The sequence below is a fragment of the Otolemur garnettii genome, unplaced genomic scaffold, assembly GCF_000181295.1.
Source record: "Otolemur garnettii isolate 467f Iridium unplaced genomic scaffold, OtoGar3 scaffold00010, whole genome shotgun sequence".
NCBI lineage: Eukaryota > Metazoa > Chordata > Mammalia > Primates > Galagidae > Otolemur > Otolemur garnettii.
In genome coordinates this window covers 21,317,492-21,339,973 of record NW_003852405.1, presented here as the reverse complement: position 1 = coordinate 21,339,973, position 22,482 = coordinate 21,317,492, and the positions used below count along the sequence as shown (strand labels likewise).

Sequence of the window (22,482 nt, the reverse complement as noted above, 5' to 3'; positions counted from 1 at the left end):
GAGGCAGGAGACTCGCTTGAGCCCAGGAGTTGGAGGTTGCTGTGAGCTGTAATGCCACGGCACTCTGCCCAGAGGGACAGCTTGAGGCACTGTCTCAAAAAAAAAAAAAAAAAAAAAAGTTAAATAGAAATAACTACCTTCTTTTGACAGTGTTATGTGAATTCTTTTATTGCATTAGAATTTCTGCAGATAATTTGTTGTACTGTTATTTTAAACATTTGTTATGATTTTAAGTCTGTTTATATCTTTTAACAAGGTAATTCAGTAGTGTTGTCAATGGTAGTGCTGAAAAAACATCTTCCCAGAAATCAATAACTTTGGGATAAAAGTTTATGGCAAAATGCAGTGAAGAAGATCAAGCAACTGTGCTGTTAATTTGAGAAAGAAAACTCTACAAAATATTAGCAACATTAAAACAAAACTGTTACAATGTTTATAGATTTATGTGTTCTCACACCATGGCAGGTATACTTTCTTTTTCCTTCGGGAAAATTAGTATTCAACACTGAGTTTTGGCTTACTTGAAATCTACAGGAGTAATCCTTCTCATTCAAATGAGACAGCCCTCTGTATATTGGGAGAACAAAAAGGAGAGGTGCCTAATTCAGCTGGGGACAGGAGAATGATGTTAGGGAAAGTGGCTAGAGATTTATCCAGATGAGGAAGCTGAAGCTCTAAAAGGTGAAGAAACATTCAAGGATATGTACAAATGGGTAAGGCACGTTTTAAAATGTATTGGCCTTATAAGTAGAACTGAGTCTGAATCTATAATATACACATTGCCTTTTGGTTTCATGCCCAGAAGAAAAGTAGTGCAGTAAAAATAAAAGCAAATTAGTGTATAGTTTTTCCTTTACATGCAGATGAAGCAAACCACCCCAGTAGTCACAAATATTAATTTTAGCTTGCTCCCATCTATGCTTTTTCCTATTTATAGGAATTGCAGAAAAATTGCAAAGTCCTGGAGTTCATCATTTAACCAATACATTCTATTCACTGTCCAGGATGTGCTGGGTAACTGTTTCACAGTGAGCATTAAAGCAGGAGGGAAGATTAAACAGTCCATTTGGTTTTTATTTTTATGAAATTTGAAAAACTGTTGCCTTTCCAAATGACATTAAAAGAATCGTTTAATTTGACAATATCTTGTTGCTCAAGAATTGATAATATTTTGAAGAAATGAGAGTATTGACTTCGTCTTTGGGGATTTTTTTCTAAGTAAGAGAAATTAATTCATTTGTATGTTGAGGGACATATAATTAATACTTCAAGAAACCTAAACCTAACCATATGATGCTTTCCTTATACTTTATTATAATCTTCTACTCCTATAATAAAAAAAGAGAAATGTTTTTGTTATTCCAGTGTCCTGAATACAGGGTGGGGCTGTAATAATTCTAACTAATCTTAGATGGGTGTAATGGAAAGCAAATTATACTGACAGTCATTTGTTTTATTCTCGGGTCCCATAAACTGAAATTAAGTTGTTTGGTTCTCTAAGTCTCAATGTTCTTATCTGCCAAATGGGATAGGCCTGTATCATTGGACGTACTTATGCCCCAGGCCAATTCAATCAGAATCTCTGGAGGTGAAACCCAGATGTTCATGTTTTCTAAAGTTTTCTGGGTGATTCTCATGTTGGGAGCCATGTTTGAGAGCCACAGGACTGGGTGTTCTACTGTTAAGCTACTTAGAGCTCAGATGTGGTTCACAGACTGGCTACTAATACACAAACTGTTTATGACACAGGGACATAGGAGCGTACACCAGAATTGTAAATCATTTAAAGCACTAGTGCACTGTTTATTTAGTTTGGTTAGCAATTCCTTCCTTCCTGCCGTCCTCCTTTCTTTCCTTTTTTCCTTCCATCTCCTTCCCTCCTTCCTTCTTTCCTTCCTTTCTTCCCTCCCTCCTTCCAGAAGTTGTAAATGCTCCTTATTTGCTCTCAAACTAGTATTTAGAGTACCATTTCTCTAAGATCTTTCCTGGTTCTTAAATTCTGTGACAGACTACTTGATATAAGGTTTGTGATTTGCCAACCTAGAGTGTTATTTCCTTGCTGTTATAATTCACATTATGATAAACAGAAGGAAGTTATTTAGATCACAGAAATGGCAAAATTTGGGAGGTTAAAAGTATGAAGTGACAGTTTTTTAAAGAACAAATGAAAAGTTTAGGTGTCAGTCTTCAAAAGTGGAAAATGATCTACTCTACTACCTTATCATGACTCTAATATTTCATGGCGTAATTTACTGGTTCAGTGCACAGTTCTTCATTGTCAGAAGAGTGATTGAATTACACATGGTTAATTATTAAAAATGATTGCAAAGCAATTTTAAAATGTAAGAAAATCTGTGTAAGGGATATATTAATAGGACTCTAATAAGGGTAGTTAAAATTAAGAAAATAATTGTTCTTAAATGTAGTGGTTAAATATAATTCATACCAAAAGGATTGTTTATGATTGGACTTCGAATACCAAGCTCATTTTGACTAAAACATTTAAAACTGTATGATGTGAAACTTTTAATTTATAAACTTTGTATTTGAATATACTAGTTTTGAAAATAGTGTGAGGAGATTCATCTGTTTTGGCATTGTATTAGGTCAGGTCTCTTTACCTTGAACATAATTTGTTAAAGGTCAAAAATGGACCAACATGATAATTTAAAGTCCATTCTGAACCTCCCACTAGCTGTTTCTTTCTTTTCTTTTTTTTAAAGACAGAATCTCCCTCTGCCTCCCAGTTTGCAACTTTGAACTCCTGGTCTCAAGAAATCCTTAGTTCCCCAAGTAGCTGGGACTACAGGAATACACCACCATGCTCTGCTAATTTAAAAAAAAAAACAAAAACAACTTTTTGGTAGATATGGATGTGTCATTATATTGCCTTGAACTTACGGTCTTGAACTAGCCTCCTGTCCTCCCATCTCTGCCTCCCTAAGTCTTAGGGTTGCAGGAAGGAGCCACCATGTTGAGCCCCTTCCACTACCTTTTGAAACAAATTTAAAATCATCTTTATTTTTTTCATTAATGTATTTGATACTTTAATCTTTTGTTATGGTTTATTTATAGAGTTTTATAGGAGATTATTTATTTGCAAACATTTGTAGATTGTCCTAGATTGGCAATCATGGCTTTTTACTATTGGATTAATTTCCACAGTAATAGGATGCTCTTTCATAGACCTGCTTATTTTTTATCACCTTGAGTTCTCATTTTTAATAAAGATGGCTTTTACTTTTTTCTTCCTTTTACTGCTTTAAAAAAATTGTTTGGTCAGTGAAGGTAGGCCCAATAACAGATATTCTTGGCTTAAGAAAACTGTGAAATGTATATATAGAAGACCAGTATAATTAAACATTTTGAATAGATTCTATGATAGGTTAACTCCCACAGATTTTCTGGGTGAACAGCTGATTCAGTTTGACCATCTGTGATTACTGTTCTTTGTAAAAATAGTTTTCTTCCTTTTTATCTGATTCATTCTCCGTCTTTGGTTTCTCCTAATTTATTTAGTATGTTGTAAACCTCATCTTCTAATTATAAAGGAACTCTGAATTGAAAAATAATAGTGATAAATGCCTTGTTTAAAAATTTTAGTAAATTTTAGAAGCTGAGATTACGTATATTTATGAATTGTTCAGGATATTTTTAAGGTAGTCATAAGTAGAATAGTAAAATGGATCCCTATATATTTATTACCAAGCTACAAAAATTGACTCTCATCTAATGTTATTTTATCTGTACTTTTCCCCAATGCAGCAAATCGCAGACACGATGCCATTTTATTCGTAAATATTCCTCAAGGGAATTATTGACACATGGTTAGCAAACTAGAATGGGTGAAATCCAAGATCCCCATTGGAGGCTTAGAACTAATAAGTAATGAAGAATCTTTGCTAGAGGGAACACAAAATTTTCTGTTAGAGTTCAAAGCCCATGTCACATAGTAACTACACTATTTAGATTCTGTGCAGTGTGAATATGAAATGCCCTCACAATAGCTCCGTCAGACTCTGAAATTATCGTCTTTCTCTGGTTCTTCAGTGAAGATTTTTATTTAAAAATAGTAAACTTTTTCATTTGCATAATGCCTTGACATATGTTTAGTGGATTTATAATTCCTTTTACCAAATAAACAGGATACTACAACAGTGAACAATTATGAGCTTAAGGAGAGACAGGAATTAAAAAAAACTAGTTTCATTGGTTTGTGGGTTGAGCCACAGTAGCTGAGCACATTGTTACTTATGTAATGAGTGCTGTTTTGCAAATATACAAGGATTATTAATTTTCAAATGTAAAGATGTACTTAATCTTTGGTATGTCTAAAAATGAATAGACCACCTGCCCTTTGTTTCAGAGGATCAAAAGACCAAAAATGGTATTAGTAGTGAGTAATGGCTTTGATAAGATACCAATGAGGAAAATCTGGGGTAATTATTCCATGACACATGAAGGCATAACTTTTATATTGCAAATATAATATTATAGGAGAATAGAAAATAGACAGTGTACACTTGGGCAATCATTATTTTTATTTATTTATTTGAGACAGAGTTTAATTTTGTTGCTCTCTGTAGAGTACAGTGTCTTCATAGCTTGCAACACACCCAAACTACTAGATTCAAGTGATCCTCTTGCCTCAGTTTTTCTATTTTTACTTTGGTTTATTTATTTTTTTTGGAAACAGAGTCTTACTATGTTGCCCTTAGTAGAGTGCTATGGGATCACAGCTCACAGCAACCTCAAACTCTTGGGCTTAAGTGATTCTCTTGCCTCAGCCTCCCAAGTAGCTGGGACTACAGGCGCCCACTACAATGCCTAGCTATTTTTTGTTGCACTTTTCATCGTTTATGCCTGGGCAGGGTTCGAACCTGTCTACCTTGGTGTATGTGACCAGTGCCCTAATCACTGAGCTACGGGCACTGAGCCACGGGTACTGAGCCAGTTTTTCTATTTAGTCTCACTCTTGCTCAGAGTGGTCTCAAACTCCTGAGTTCAAGCAATCTACCAGCCTTGGTTTCTCAGAGTGCTGGGATTACAGTCTTGAGCCACCACACCTGGCATGAGTAATCATTATTCTAGAGCAGTTTTAGTCTTCCTCAAACCAGCTTACTCTCCCTCAAACTCTTCCCCTCCAATTCAATTTTTGTGATATGTAGCCACCAGGGTGACTATTTATGGATGGTTTATTGCCAGGAGTCCTCAAACTATATGCAGTCTGCCTAGGACATTTATCTAGCCCACAGGCTGCCTGTCCTGCTTAAGAAATAAAGGTAAGATGAAGAAAAGTATGTATTATACTAATATTTATATAAAAAGATTTAGCTTATATATGCATGCAGGACTGATGATAATAGTGACTATGTATTGGGGAGGCAAGAAATTGGACACATGGATACAGGACAAAAAAATTCATTGCATACCATTTTTAGAATACTTTTCTACGTTTGGATTACTTGAGTATATTGCTTATTTTAAAAAGTAATCTATAATTTTAATATAATTTCTGTTGTTTACAATTGTAGATTGATTTAACATTTCTGATAGAAATGAAAACTTTAGTAAAAACAACTGTGAACCAATGACAACCTTGGCTGAATTCTATACTGATAGAGAAGATGAAATAATGATACATGGGGTAATTACAAAGTACCTCTCCTTTGGTGACTACGAGGATTTTAGTTTTCAGAATGGCAGTTAATGACTTTTTATAACTTGTTGTTGAGGCGACTTTCTGGCTAGTCAGATGTGACAGAAATGTGGGTGGCTAAAAGTTACAAATGCCTATGGCAGTTCTAGGAAAAGCCTCTAAACCAGAGGTTCTCAGCCTGTGGGTTGCAGCCCACAGGAACTGTATTAAAGTGTCACGGCCTTAGGAAGGTTGAGAACCACTGCTCTAAACCATCAGACTGTTCTACCTCAGCAATATTATCAATAGTAATTGTCCACTAAGAACTCGGAAGACTGTGGTATGGACTGAACCCCACCAAAGGCATCTTCGCTATTCTGGATGGTTAGTTTGCTTCCTGGCATGCCTTTGCTTATTGTTTCTTCCTTTTAGATTCATTGGAAACTTCAGTTATTGAATTCTGTCCTGGTACATTCTAGCCTCACTGCAAAAGAATAGACATGAGTGTTCAAATCATTCATTTCCAAATACAGAACAGGTGGAAATATGATAGGCTTGTTGTTATTGATTCATGCATTTTGTGTTTTTATTATCTGCCATTAAATAGCCAGGACAACCTTTATCCATTTACCCTTGTATCGGGTCAATAATTTATTCAGAGAGAATTAGAAAGTACTGAGTCATAATTTGGATTTTACTGCATACTGGCTATGTTTATGTAACCCTATATACCTTCACTTGCTTCGTCTTTAAAGTTGGAGCAATAGTAACTAACTCAGCAGGTACAGGATTAAATGAGATCCCATATGTATAGTTTCTAGACCAGGTGCTGGAACATAGGAGGTGCTCAGAAGATAGTAGCTGAAAAGAATGATTCTTACATTTTTTTGATAGTATATGGAGTGAGAATTTTCAGTATAAGGAATGTCTATATTTGGGCAGTCTTCCTAGTGGCATTTTAAAATCCCATTGTAGACTTTCAAAAAATCTGAGAAACTGTATTTTGTCCCCCCTCTTACTATATTAGAAAAGAAAAGAAGATGAAAAAGGAAAAAATAAAAAGTGGGTTTCCTTTTAATAGGGCCATTACTAGAAAAGAAAATAATCACATTGCTTTGGAATAAAAAATAACAAAGTTTATAGACAAATATGGAAGGTATGTTTTTCCTTAAGAGGACACTTTAAAAGTAATCAAAATAATAAAAGGTCTCAGATTTGGGGAAAATTGGAAATAACACCTCCTAAGCAATCTAGAATTATGGACTGAATTTCCATCTCTCTCTTTCTCTTGGAACAGAGAGTTTTGCCTTTCAGTGTCTGGCTCTGACTGAGGATTTTTACTAGATGCAAATTAAGACCTGTGATATTTTTAGAGGTAACTGTTTTATGTCAATTTGGTCTGTCTGTTTGTCTGAAGTATATGTATTTCTCGGTCTGTATTCAACCAGTTTGAAGACTTTTCTGATTGGCTTTTACAGGTTTCTTTCTCTAAGTAGGCATGTTCTAGAAGGCCTCAATAAACTGTAACAGGTAAAAGTAGTAGCATTTCTAAGAACTAGTTGGCTACTGAACATCTCTTCTTAAGAGAATGAGTTTCTTTCCATTGGAGGTACTGAAGAAAAAGGAAGGGCAACCACTTTTCAGCGTTATTAAAGAATTTACTTACTGGGTTTATTTTAATCTCCATATGGACTCATAACCATGTAGTTCTCCTCTTTCTTAGTCAGTACCTGTCAATTTTTGCTTGTTTTGCCTGCACTTTTGATGTTATAGCCAATAAATTGTTGCCAAGACCAATGTCATCAAACCCTCCCTACATTTTAGAAATTTTGCAGTCCTAGGTGTTATGTTTAAGACTTTAATTCATTTCTTAGTTGATATTCCTTTTAAAATAAACCATTATTTTAAAAATAAAAATGAAAAACTCTTCTTTAATGCATGCTTTCTCTTGATAGTTTTGGATAAACCTTAGCTGTGATAAATAGAGGTACTCTTTTGCAGTGCCCACCAAGCATTCCTAAACATTTAAGACCTTTTCTTTCAGAACAAATTGATTTTTTTTTTTTTTTTTTTTTTTGGCAGACAGAGTCTCACTATCTCACCGTCGGTAGAGGGCTGTGGCATCTAGCTCATAGCAGCCTCAAACTTTTGGGCTTGAACAGTTCTCTTGCCTCAGCCTCCTGGAACTATAGGTGCCCACCACAGTGCCGGCTATTTTTTGTGGCAACTGTTGTTGTTGTTTACCTGGCCCAGGCTAGGTTAGAACCCACCAGCCTTGGGTGTATGTGGCCGGCACCCTACCCATGGAGCTACAGTCACCACTCAACAAATTGATTTCTTGATGATAAGAACCTATATTGTTTCCAGAGTACAAGATGATAAATATGTCATTAGAAATATATATCTATGCCGTGAAGGCTATGTTAAACAGTTTGATGAAAATATTTCAAATTGTATATAAAACCAGGACATGGTACCCCATGATTGCATTAATGTACACAGCTGTGATTTAAAAAAAGAAATATGTATCTATATTATATATAGATATATATTACATTAATGTATATAATATGTATATTATATAACTAATGTATATATACATTATGTAATATACATAGATATATATTTCTTTCATAGTCGTTGTTGGATAGAATGTAATTAGCAATATTTTGTAATATTATTATGTATGTCTGGGAATATAACTGAAATACTATGTAAAAAGTATATGATTGATAGGAATTTCCTTTTGACTTTTTCTTGATAAGCTTTGCACCACATGAGAAAGTTAAATGACTATGTGCTTGCTAACGGTATATCTCAAATCCAGCTCTCTTCGTGGTGGCATTTAAAATGAAGTGGAAGAAGAGCTGTGTTGTTATTCTTCTTTTTTTCCACTACTCTTTCAAGATTAAATTTTGCCAGAGGAACAATAGACACAACTGTGTAAAGGGACATTTATAACAGATCTTTCTATGTAGAAAAGAGTTTGATTAATTGTGCCTTTGAATTCTAAATATACTACAAGTTAAAGGAATGCTATTGGAAAGACAGAGGATCTTCATGATAAGTAATATTTGTTGGGAGAGGGGCTCATGTTCAGGGGGGAAAAATCTAAATGTATTTCATTAGAATTAGTCCTGTTCTCTACTGATGTTCTGGGTAGAAAAGAAATTATATAAATTTAAGAACTATTGAACTTTTAAGGTTACCATTATAGACTATTCTACAAGGTTACTTTATAGGTGGCCCTAAAGTGAACTTTTAGCTTGAACCATTTTATAAGATGAAAACTGTCTGAAGAGCCTATAGTTTAACTGACTTAATCAACAAAAATTTTTTATTCTAAATTCTTTATAAAGCAACACAAAAAATTGGATTTTTTTTTTTTTTATCCCAAAGAACCTCCTGATGGAGATAATGTGGCTTAGGACATTCTAATGTAGTCAATATTGAAAAGTAACTGAAGACTTTATTGTTATAGCGTCTTATATTCTGCATGCTTTAGTATATGTCATGTTATAAGTGTGGTCATTTTGGGAACATAAGTGGCATCTTACTGTTGGAAAAAGTAGATGTGTTTCTGGGTGCGGTGGCTCACGCCTGTAATCCTAGCACTCTGGGAGGCCAAGGAGGGTGCATTACCTTTAGCTCATAGGTTCGAGACCAGCCTGAGCAAGAGTGAGACCCTGTCTCTAAAAATAGCTGGACATTGTGGTGGGTACCTATAGTCCCAGCTATTTGGGATGCTGAGGCAAGAGAATTGCTAGAGCCCAAGAGTCAGAGGTTGCTTGAGCTATGATGCTACAGCACTCTACCCAGGGCAACAAAGTAAGACTGTGTCTCAAAAAAGAAAAGAAAAAGTAGATGTGTATATCTTTATGTACATAAAAAATGCTTCTAAAATGACTTTACTAAATTCATTAAGTCTTTGTTTCTATATGTCAGCTTTAGGAGTTACTAATAAAGGCATACATGTAGTCATAAAATACACATATAGAAATATATATTTTATATTTTAGCTGAGTGACTATAATATATTTTGTAAGAGTAAATTTTCTTCAAATTATTGTAGTAATGCTTATTTTAGAAAATTTGGTAAATTCTGAAAAATGTTTTTATATTTTATATCTCAGAACACGTGAGATAAAATGCTGTAAAATTTATATAGACCCGATGACCTGTGTGGGCTCAGAACAAATCTTTGGTAAGTCTATATCCAAGTCAGCAGGCCAAGACACTGGGTGAGGGAAAGGTTCTGTGGTATTGATTATTAGTATTTTGAAATGTGGCGTTATTTTTATTATGTGGAACCAGAAAATAGAGGGCATTAAATAAACAGTAACCACATTTTTGGACATTACAGCTCTACTTGTTCTTAGCTTCTTAGTTGACACCATTATGATTCCTGTCTTCTATGTTGTATTGATTCCCTAGAATGCAAACAAAGGAAGGTAGCAGCTAGACAGGCGTGAAATGTCAGTGTACATTTCTGCCTTAATACATAAGTGAGGAATGTTTTGAAACTCCTTTCAAAAACTCTACATAGGTAATTGCTTTTACTGTTTACCTTTGAAGTGAGAAGTGTGTTGATAACTGCCACAGGTTGTTATTTGAGTTAGCAGTAATTTTCTGGTTGGTTGCTTAGTTTTTCTGAGAAGCGGCTCTTGTAGATTTGAATAAACTAAAGAAATAAATGAGAATAAAGGGGAGAAATTCAGGTCAGGCCTTTTTTGTTGTTAAAGTAGCAGTTTTGTACTGCCTATAGCATCTTCATCAGGAATGCAATTTTTTAGCTCTTATGAATCTGTGTTATCTTTAATTCTTAATTTGGAAGAGGGAGAAATGAGTGATTCTTTGTATTTCATTATAGATTGACATCAATATGTGCATGCATAGATTCTGTGATTTTAAAAGCCTGTACCAGACATAACTATTTAAAATAATGTTTTTTGGCCAGGTATATTGGCTCACTCATACAATCCTGGCACTCTGGGCCGTGGAGGTGGGAGGATTGCTTGAGGTCAGGAGTTCGAGACCAGCTTGACCAAGAGTGAGACCCTGACTCTACAAAAAACTAGAAAAATAAGCTGGGTGGGGTGGCACACATTTATTGTCCCAGCTACTTGGAAGGCTGAGGCGGGAGGATCACTTGAGTCCAGGGGTTTGAAGTTGCTGTGAGCTACTGCACTGCAGTCTAGCCACAGTGACAGCGAGAGCTTGTCTCAAAAAATAACAAAATTGGCTCGGTGCCTGTGGCTCAAGTGGCTAAGGTGCCAACCACATACACCCAAGGTGGCAGGTTTGAATCTAGCCCAGGCCCGCCAAACAACAACGTCGGCTACAACCAAAAAATAGCCGGGCATTGTGGCAGACGCCTGTGGTCCTAGCTACTTGGGAGGCTGAGGCAGGAGACTTGCTTGAGCCCAGGAGTTGGAGGTTGTTGTGAGCTGTGATGCCACAGCACTCTACCCAGGGAGACAGCTTGAGGGCTGTCTCAAAAAAAAAAAAAAAAAACCAAAATAAGAAAACATTAAAGTTTTCAATAATATGGGAAATCTAGCATATGGGAAATTTAGTGTGTTTGTAAAGTTAAGGGGGAAAGGTATGGTACAAACATGTTTATTATGTGTTATGAATGTGTTTAACAGAAGCAGAGGGAAAAAAGTAATGTTCCCAGATATATAAGGTGGTTATATTTGGATGATGAGATTCTATATTATTTTCCCCCTTCTTTTTGATTTTGTTAATCCATCTTTTTCATGAGTGGATCTGCTTCTGCAGTAGGAAAGAAAGCAAACTTAAAAGACTTTACAAACTCTTCTTATTCACTGAGATTAGGCCCTTTTTTATTCGTTGATGCATGTGGGGATTGTACTTCAACTATTTTAAGTCAAAATGTGTAATGTATGTTCATTCATTCACCTATCAAAAATACAAAAGAATATTTTTTTCTTTAAGTATGGATCTACTTTTGGAAGTTCCACATTATCTTCATTTTATAAGGCAAACTCATAATACTTAGTCTGTATTTTCTACTTTGGATTTCTTTAAAATGTAACGAAAAATTTAAGACCTTTGCAAAGCAATCTAGATCTCCAAATTTTTTTTTTTTTTTTTTTTTTTTCTCAAAAATATGGAACGCTTCACGAATTTGTGTGTCATCCTTGCGCAGGGGCCATGCTAATCTTCTCTGTATCGTTCCAATTTTAGTATATGTGCTGCCGAAGCGAGCACAGTTGCATTGTTAATACCTGATTTAAAAGTGGTATTTACCAGGTCTTTTTAAAGTATTCAATTTGATTTTCATGGGAGCAAAAGCCCTCCTTATTTTTATTTTTATTTTTTTTGGCCCTCAAGCATTATTTTTGCAATTACAGTGACAAATAAAACTATTGTAAACAAGTTTGGGAAGAGTCAACTAAAATGAGAACTTTATGAAACTACCAACTTAATTGTTTATTACTTATATATATTATATAGTATGTACTCTTTGGGGGTAGGCTTTTGTGCTTTTTAACTCAGCATGATGATTTTGCGATTCACTCGGGGTATATATATCAATAGTACTTTCCTTTATTGTTGAGTAATAATCCATTGTATGGATATGCCACCATTTGTTTAGATAGTTACTTGTCATTGGAGATACAGGTTGCTTCCTTTTGGGACTAATAAAAATAAAAGTGCAATGAACATTTGGGCACAAGACTTCATGTGGATATAGACTTTCATTTCTCTTGGGTAAATAGGAGGAGTGGAATGATTCAGTTGTATAGTTAGATATATGTTTAACTTTTTGAGAAACTATCAAACTGTTTTACAAAGTGGTTATCCCATTTTATATTCCCATTAGTAGTTCACAAGAATCACTGAATGTTGGCTTCTGAGAATCAGTTACTGTAAATTCTTCTTTTTTTTATTTTTTGAGACGGAGTCTCACTTGGTCACCCTCCATAGAGTGCCATGGTGTCATACCTGACAGCAACCTCCAACTCTTGGGCTCAAGTGATTGATTCTCTTGCCTCAGCCTCACAAGTAGCTGGGACTTCAGGTGCCTGCCACAACGCCTGGCTATTTTTAGAGGTGGGGGTCTCATTCTTGCTCAGTCTGGTCTTGAATCTATGAGCTCAGGGTAGTCCACCTGCCCTGGTCTCCCAGAGTACTAGGATTACAGGCATGAGCCACCATGCCTGGCCTACTCCACATTCTTGATAAGACTTGGTTTGTTCAGTCTTTAATTTTATCCATTCTGGTAAGTTTTGATCACACACAAATGTGTGTAATTATATTTCTGGATTCACTATAATGTTTCATCAATCAAGATGCCTGTCTTTGTGCCAATACTGTATAATAAGTCTTTAGAGTCCTGAGATAAAGTAGTGTAAGTCCTCCAATTTTGTAATATTTTAAAATTGTTTTGTCTATTCTCTATTCTTCTTATTTCCATATAGGTTTTAGAATCAGGTGGTCAATTCATACCAAAACGCCTGCTAGGGGTTACATTGGGATTGCATGGAATCTATTGTGTACACAAATTTTGAAAGAAGAATAATTTTTCAATACTGAATGTGGCATATCTGTGTAGATCTTTATACAGTTTTTCACAACAATGCTTTATAATTTTTACTGTATAATCTTGTATGTCTCACTGAAAACTCATATTTTGATGCTATTTTATATATTTTTTAAATGTTAATTTCTGATTATCTGTTACAAATATGTAAAAATACAGTTGATTTATGTATATTGATTTTTATATCCTGCAACCTTGCTAAACTTACTAATTCTTGTCGGGTTTTTTGTTTTCTACACGGTCATGTGTCTGTGACAAAAGACAGTTTTACTTCTCTATCTCCACAAAAGAAATTAGCCAGATGTGGAGTTCAAGAGGCAGTGAGCTATGATTGTGCCACTGCACATCACCTAAGTGATAGAGTAAAACCCTGTCTGAAATAAAGAAAGAACTTCTTTAGACTATTAAGACCTGTAACTAATTTTTAAAGATCCATTAAAAACATGAACTCAATTAAAAAGCTATGATGTAATGCAGTTTCTCAGAAGATAGATATATAATATAAAAATTAATTTTTAAACTCACTTTTTCAGTCTTAACAATAGGTAGTATACAATTTACTTGAACTTCAGTTTTAAAGTATTTTGGTAAGCCAAGACTGGAAATGACTCATCAGAACTTCCTCATATATAGGAGAATGTTGCCAAAAGAATGTCTTTAAACATGGTTTCTGAATTATTGGTTGTACCCACAAATTACGATTTCAGACTAAGAGGATGGGGGTTAGTGAAAGTTACTCAGAATTAATAAATGATGCATTTTCAAAGGGCTTTGTAACAGTTTATACTCAAGAACAGTTTAAACTAAGTTTCATTTGTGCTTCCCATATAGGTAGCTAGAGCTTCCTTTAAGGAGAATAGCCTCGCCTTGGCGACTGAATGGTTGGTGGAGAGCAGTGACGAGAGACACCCACCTAGCCCCAGTGAATCAGTGTCAATGGATGTGATGACCGAATATCCTCAGAACTAGTTTATGCCATTGAGCAGCCTTGTTTTTTACAGATCTAGTCTATCTCTAAAATGCCAAATTAATGGGGCAGGTATTGATTAATTAGTCATGTGGAAAAGAGAATCTTCGGTATGTGTCTTCTTAATAAGCACACAGAAATACCATCTAGAACATTGATTCTCAGAGTATTCCTGGACCATCTCGTCAGCATCACCTGGGAACTTGATATGCAAATTCGTAGGCCCTGAATTAGTAGCTAGGAAGAATGAAAAGTCAGGAATCTGTATTTTAATAAAATCTTCAAGTGATTCTGATGCATGTTCAAATTAAGAGCCACTACTGTAGAATATGACACATTCTGGTGAAATAATAGCAAGTTTTAAGCATTGCTAATTCAAACAGCTGCTGCATTAGGTTTTAGTTAATGATCTCCAAACACAGCTGGAAATGAATCCTAGTTACTTCTTATTCTTTTCACTTTACTAGTGAATGGGGCACCAGGTGCAGTTGTTGAAGTGTGAAAATAAGTCAGCTTTGTAGACAGTGCTGGCATCCCTTTCTTGATTTTGAAAATGCTTAAATTTTCTTGGTATGATATTTGTCTTAACGATCAAAGCACATCTATTGTAATGGCAGTTCAGACTTCTAAGAATTGAAGAATTTTCTGGATCTTCTTGCTAATTTAATGTCAAAATAAATATTTTATCTGGATTGCAAAACTTATTCAACCTTCTTCACATTTTCTGCATTATCACATCTTTAGTTTCACTTTGGAAAAAACTAACAGGTTTGTTTTAGTGAAATGCATTCTATAATAGTAAGGCCCTACTAAATGCTTTGTAAGTTGCAAAATTCATCAAGCCTTCAAAAACCACTTCAGAAGCATAGCAGTAAGATGTGAAGCAAGCATATATGTCTAAAACTGCTTCAACAGCAGTATATTAAGTACAATAGAGCCCCTGGAAGTTGACCACCCAAAGGACTCTTAACAAACTGGTGGACATAGGGAGATAGTCAACCTAAGGAACTAGGCCTGACTTGTGGGTGTTTAACTTTTAATTTTTGAAATACATTTGAAGAAAAGTTGCAAAGATAGTGCACATGTACATGTAGTTTGATTTTTACACTTAAAAGATATTTGTCTTCTGGTCTTCTGTTTGACCATAACATATTATTTACCATTGCTCTTCCACAAGAATGTTGTAGGAAGCAATTGCAAAATGCTTTGCAATTCCAAAATAAAATACTTAAAAAAATTTAAAAGATACTTGTAAAAAAAAAATAGGTATTTTTGTGGTATTGTAATGTTGTATTTAATCATGAGGCTCTCCTCTTTCCCATTATAGAAACAGACCAAATCTCAGACAATCAGTATAATGTGGAGTACAGGCTGTGGAGCCAGATTAACATGGCGCGGTAGGGCCCCTGATGTAGATAAACAGCTGGTGGTTACTTAAATTCTTTGAGGCTCAGTTTCCGCCTGTAAATGGGGATAATAATGTTGCCACTTAGGTTTGTTTTAAGAATCAAAACATGAGATGATACATAAAAAGCACAGTAAGAATACAATGTTAACTATTGCCAGTATTGTTATTTAACATAGGTGATTAGTGTATTTCTCAGATTCATAGTAAAAAGAAAGTCAAGTCGTAACTTACAAATTCAAAATTTAAATTAGTGTAATGAAAAACTATAATCAAGCTTAGCAAGTATACTGAGTAAAATATACTTCATATTCTTTTAATAACCTTAGCAAAAAAAAAGGGAGGGGGAAGGATTGTATTGTTTGTTAAATTGATTGGATATTTTACAACCACTTCAATAGTCTTATCTAATAGATGATCCCAGGGGCATTAACCAATATTTTTTAGTGAAGTTTGGGAGGAAAATTTAAATTTTTTTGTAATATATTTTCATTATTGTTAAAGATTATAGTTAATTGTATAATGTGTATGTAAAATATGTTTCTGTAGTGGCCTAGAGAAAGTCATTGTACATGAAGGCGCTCAACAAATATTTGTTAAATTAAGAATAAATGAGTATTTTATAAACTGTCGAGGGTTTTATAAATACCTTTGTTTTTAATGATGTACTAAATGAACTCATAAGATTTCAATATATTGTGAATACTTTCTTATTTTTAACAATTTTTTAAGTGAAACTAACAAACACGAATCATTTTAAAGTGAACAATCACTGACATTTGCTCCATTCATAGTGTTGTACAACCACCATCTCTACCTGGTTCCAAAACATTTTCATCACTCCAAAAGAAAATCCTGTAACCATTAATCAGATCCTCCCTACTCCTTTTCCCCTGTCCCTTGGCAACCACCAATCTGTATTCTGTTTCTATGGATTTCCCTATTTGGGGTATTCATATAAATGCAGTCATATAACAGGTGGCCTTTGTATCTGGCTTCTTTCATTTAGCATATTTTTGCAGTTCATATGGTATCATGAATGAATACTTTATTCCTTTTCATGGGTCAGTTATTTTCCACTTTATGTATATAGTACCACAATTTGTTTATTCATTTATCTGTTGATGAACATTTGGGTTCTTTCTACCTTTTGACTGTAGTGAATAGTGCTGCTATAAACATTTGTAAGTATAATATTTATTCGAGTACCTGTTTACAGTTCTTTGGGATATATACCTAGGAGTAGAATATCTGAGTCGTCTGGTAATTCTGTATTTAACTTTTTGAGAAACTTTCAAGCTTTTTAATCATAGCTGCATCACCTTACATTGCTTATTATTTTCCATTTATTTGTTTTTAATTATAGCCAAGTGGTGGTTGTCAGGTGGTATCCTGTTGTGATTTTGACTGCATTGCCCTGGTGTCTATGATGTTGAGGATTGTTTTGTGTGTTGAGGACCTTTTTGGTCATTCCTGTATCTTCGTTTAAAACCTTTTCTAATGTATATACATCATGGTATAAATTTTATTCTCAGTACTGCTTTAACTGTGTCATTAAAAACTTAGTTTGTATCTGTTTTTCTTTGCAGAAAGGGCTATTGCAAGACATGAAGTCCGAGAAATTGAGCAGCGACATACAATGGATGGCCCCCGGCAAGATACATCTCTAGATGAGGAAGAGGACATGGTGATCATTTACAACAGAGTTCCCAAAACTGCAAGCACCTCATTTACCAATATCGCCTATGACCTGTGTGCAAAGAACAAGTATCATGTTCTTCATATCAATACTACCAAAAATAATCCAGTGATGTCACTGCAAGATCAGGTAATTACTACTTAGGAGATGCATAACATTTTCTGATACTTCCTCAAATTTTGTATCTCAAGGGAATAAAGTGTTTTAAAGGAATATATGTGGTGATCTCAATGAATCATAAGCCTTAAACTTTTGTTTAATTTTACTTCATAGTATCTGGCATATTTCCTAGCATATAATATATATTCAAATATTTGTGAAATAAATGCATTCGTGAAGAGCCTGAATTTTTGAAGAAAAAATTAGTGTTCCTCAGTTATAGTATCCTTTTTTAAAAAATGAAATAATTGTGGCAATGTACCCTATATACACTCTCTCTCAACTTAAGATAGAGAAATATTTGATGAATCTTGATAACTCAATTTTGTGTTTAGCTTCCTCATCTTTATGAATTTATATAAATATTACCTATAAAATCCTAGAGATCAGAGATTATGGCTTCTATCTTCAATATAATCTTGCCTTTTAAATTCTCAAGAAATTTTACATAAATGAATAGATAATTTTATGAAATGGTTTTAAAAAAAATGAAGGAAAGTATCTTATAAAATCAAGTTTACCAGCAGTGGCACATACTTCCCCCATATCTGTAGTTCTCACTATATTTATAAAGAAAGATCTTTCTAGAATGTTAAAAGGAATGGGAATTTGGCCCCATAAGAAGAAAATGTTTGAAATTACTATTTAGGATCAAATACCATGTTGGAGTAGAAAGGCCTTTGTAAGAGTCCTTTAGTTAGAATGATGTTTATCTGTTTGAAAGCTGCTCAGCTTGTTTTGTCATCTTGCTTTTAGCATAACTGTAATCCTTACAGTGAAGCAAGGGAATAACATTGATACACATGATTAAGATTGGCTTCCTTGCTAGAGGGCTGTTTGTAAAGGCTAATGGTGTGTGGCATATCATCTGCCCACATAAATCTTGGCTCTCTGCAAGATCCTCCAATAATCTTTTTTTATAGAACCAAAAGTCTACATCTGTTGGCCAAACCAAATAACTCTTCTGTAAACGAGAAGAAACATGAGCTTTTTTAGCTAAGTGTTAAATAAATAAATAAACTTTAATTATGTAATATTCCATATCTCAAGAAAACGAGAAGAAACATGAGCTTTTTTAGCTAAGTGTTAAATAAATAAATAAACTTTAATTATGTAATATTCCATATCTCAAGAATAAGTATTCTAAATATTCTGTTTTTATACAGCATGTAGTAGGTTTTAAGTCTTTTTGCTTTTCAAAATATTCCTTGGTTTACAAGCAGCATGTCTTAACACTTACATTATAATTTCATATTTACTCAGTAGTATTTATGGAAAAATAATGTTAACTTGTCTGTTTAGTTTTTGTAGTTATTTTATGTCCAGTATTACAAAGTTTTCTGGCAGCTACAACATGGCTGGCAATGACATCAACCGTTTTTTCATGAAATATAAATCTGTAGAAGCTTACCACATATGACATTTATAGATATCATGTAGTAGTACATTTTCCCAGTTGCATTTGGATGAGATAAATCTTCTGTTTTTCTTTCAGTAACTTGTTAGTTATATATAGAAAAAGAAAACGACAGGAGAAAAGTATAAACAGTTTCTTTAAAGCAGTTGGATTACACAGTGAACAACACTTAAAACATGTTTGTGTGGGACAGAGGAGAGGACTAGGCTTGATCATTAGCTGACATACTTAAAAATTTTAGCTGGTGGTTAAAAATCTGATTTCAATTAATAATGGCTTATATGACAGATTTTCTCTAATATACTACATCTACAGTTAGAGAGTTCTATATAGAAGCAGTTGTTAAAACAAGTCATACTGCTTCCCCTTCTTTTTTATGACACAGATTAGTATTTTTATTTCACTTTCAATTTAGTAAGCTTTGTCTAAATATAAAATTACAATGTACTATATGGCCAGGCAGGGTGGCTCACACCTATAATCCTAGCACTCTGGGAGGCTGAGGCAGGAGGATCACTTGAGCTCAGGATTTGAGACCAGCCTGAGCAAGAAATAGAAAAACTAGCTGGGCATGGTGGTGGGCTCTTGTAGTCCCAGCTACTTAGGAGGTTGAGGCAAGAGGATCACTTGAGCCCAAGAGTTTGAGGTTGCTGTAATCTGTGATGCCACAGGGCCTCTATCCAGGGAAACAGAGTAAGACTTGGTCTCAAAAAAAAATTTTATAATATATTCCTTAAAAATGATTTTTAAAATATTCACTAAAGCCCATTTTATAACATATTTTTAACATTATGTTGTTGTATTTTTTAAATACAAAGATTAAAAGTGTTTGTATACTGTGCTCAGCTATTTAAATGGGAATTAAGTGACCTATTTTGCATTTTTTCTTCTCTAAGAAATAGTTTCTAATCAGTATCTGACTCAAAAGTGACTTGAAAGATGAGCTGTTTCTTAAATCTGCTATTGTCCCGCATAGGTGTCCATGCTCTTTATTCCCTCACTTTAATCCGCTTGATGTCTACCTTTAGCCCCCATCTCTTAACTGAACATACTTTGTACATACTTTACCAGTGCTGTGCTAACTGTTTATGTGCTTAATTATTTCTCTCAAAAATTATAGAGGCGAAGCTCCGATACGTTTCGTCAGGTGTGAACCTCTTACTGCGTAGCTGTGCATATTCTGCTGTCCTTAGAAGCAGCTGACAACTCTGCTTTGAAATTCCTCATTTACACAAAAGAAATGAAAAGCAAGGCCGCCTCTTTTGAGAAGCTTGTTTATAATTTACTTGGGAACATAAAAGTTGGACATAGGGACTGTGAGGACTGTTAAAAGAAAATATCAATTCATGGTAATTTTACCAAAGTGTTTAACCAAAAATATTTCCTGCCAGAATGTTTGATCCAGACCTAATTCTGAGGAAACAGACAGATTCACATAGCAGAACATTCCTCAGAACACTACCCTGGACTCTTCTGAAATCTCTCATGTCATGACAACCAAAACGATGAGAGAGGGAGGGCAGACTTCTCTAGACTAGAGGAGACTGGAGAGACAGGGAAACCAGATATGGTGTGTAGTCTGTGATCAAATCCTGATCAAAAATTATCATGTCCTTGTTTACGGTCAGTAGAAGCTGAAGTAGTTAGTGGTAAAATAGGAATGTCTGCTACTTGCTTTTAGGTGGCTCACAAAAAATTTGAGTATGTGCCTATATAGATAGAGACAGGAAGAAAGAAGAGATAAAGTGGCAAAATGTTAGTTAGTGACTCTAGGTGAAGAGTTTAGGGATGTTGACTGTACTACTCTTCCAGCTTTTCTGTAGTGTCACCTTTTTTTTTTTATTATTAAAAAGTTGGAGTAAAAACAAAAAACAAGAAGATTAAAAGATAAACATTTGAAAACATACAACATGAGAAACTAAGCAATTAGAATAAGAGTCTCAGTCTTGAGAGTTAATATTTTTGAGGTGGACTTTACTCAGGTAATACACAGGAATTGGCAGAAGATAGTTAACCAGTCAGTTCTTCTAGTTGGAAAATAAAAGTTTGTTTTGCAGTTGTGAAAATATCTTGACATTAGAGATTATCTTATTTTAAAGTATGCCAGATAGGTATGATTGGCAACATCTTTTATGATCTTTCTTAATTCTTTTCTACTCTCATTGTTTAGTTCTGTGATTATTAGCCCTTTTGTTCTTTTTTTTTTTTTCCCCTAGAGACAGAGTTTCACTTTGTCACCCTCGGTGGAGTGCCATGATGTCACAACTCACAGTACCTCCAGCTCTTGAGTTAAGGCTATTCTTTTGCCTCAGTCTCTGGAGTAGCTGGAACTACAGGCTCCCGTCACAATGCCCAACTATTTTTTGTTGCAGTTTGGCTGGGGCTGGGTTCGAACCTGCCACCCTTGGTTTATGGGGCTGGTGCCCTACACACTGAGCCACAGGTGCCACCCCATTAGTCCTTTTATTAAGACATTTGAAATATCTAGAATTTTTATTCTCTACAGGACAAAAAAGTAAAGTAAATATTTTCTTTTAATTCACCCCTAAGCCAATTTCTGGTCATTTTGCATTAGAGAACGCAGTTTGCTATGATTTACACGCACTCTTTAGAGTAACCCTTTGGATGAGTGCGCTCGACCTATAATGTGTGTGCTGCTAAAAATGCAGGTTCAGATTCAGAAGTATCCAAGATGGAGCCTGATTTCTACAAAGTTCCTGCTTGATGCCAAAACTAATGCTGTTGATCCTTAAACTGAAGTTAGAATAGCAAAGATCAAGAACATGATTCTTGGTGGGGATATGGGATGATAAATATTATAATCTTCCCAGGGGTACTTATCTTTAAATTCGTGTTTCTACCTCCCCTACAATATCCAAATTCTTACCTAGGCTAAGAGGCCCTTTTTAATCTAGCACATGTCTGTTGCTCCACCCTCTTATCCATTAGTCACACTGGCCTTGGGATTCATTGAATGCACCAACCCTTTCCTATTTTAAGGCCTCTGCACTTATCATTTCCTCTTAAAATATATGTTTCCTGTCTTCTCCTGCAGTTGGCTATGTTGTCCATTTAAGGTTTTGGCTTAAGTGACATCCTCTTAGAAAACCCTTACCTGGCCACCCTGTCTATTAAATACCTTTGCCGAGTTACTCTGTACCATATCACTCTATATCTAGTACTAATCACTTTAGAAAATTATCTTACATATTGGTTTGTTTACTATCTATCTTTTCCTATATCATAAGATTATTGAGGTCAGTAACATTGTCTGTCTTGTTCACCACTGTATCTTGTGCTCACAATATTTCCTGAGACATAGTAGGAGCTTTATAAAATTTTTAGTTAAATGAATGATGAGTGGGTGAACATATGAACCAGTTAAGGTTCTTAGCTAAGCATGACACCATGATGGTAATTACTGGCAGAGGGAGTCCCTCTTCTTGATGGGAGTGTAATCTATCCTTGGTGATTTGAGAACCTCTCCTACCCCACCTCCCTCCAAAACAAGTTGAGCAACACAACTCTGAACTTCAGCAAACATTTGTTCTGTTGCTGCTAAACTTTGCGCATATTTTTATCTAGCCACTACTTAGTTTTCCTCTTTTTTTTTTTTTTTTTTTTTTT

At 34.8% G+C, this 22,482-nt stretch overlaps 1 protein-coding gene and 1 non-coding gene across 2 annotated transcripts in view; one reads left to right on the top strand and one right to left on the bottom strand.

Moving 5' to 3' along the window:
- HS2ST1 (heparan sulfate 2-O-sulfotransferase 1) overlaps nt 1–22,482 on the top strand; it is a 145,145-nt gene that overhangs the window by 97,434 nt on the left and 25,229 nt on the right. The window contains exon 2 of the mRNA XM_003784177.3: nt 17,170–17,408. Coding sequence (XP_003784225.1) covers nt 17,170–17,408 — 239 coding nt within the window. The remainder of the gene's footprint in view (nt 1–17,169; nt 17,409–22,482) is intronic.
- On the bottom strand, nt 11,766–11,872 carry LOC111723340. Its single transcript, XR_002771904.1, has one exon. It is a non-coding gene; the product is annotated as a U6 spliceosomal RNA (small nuclear RNA).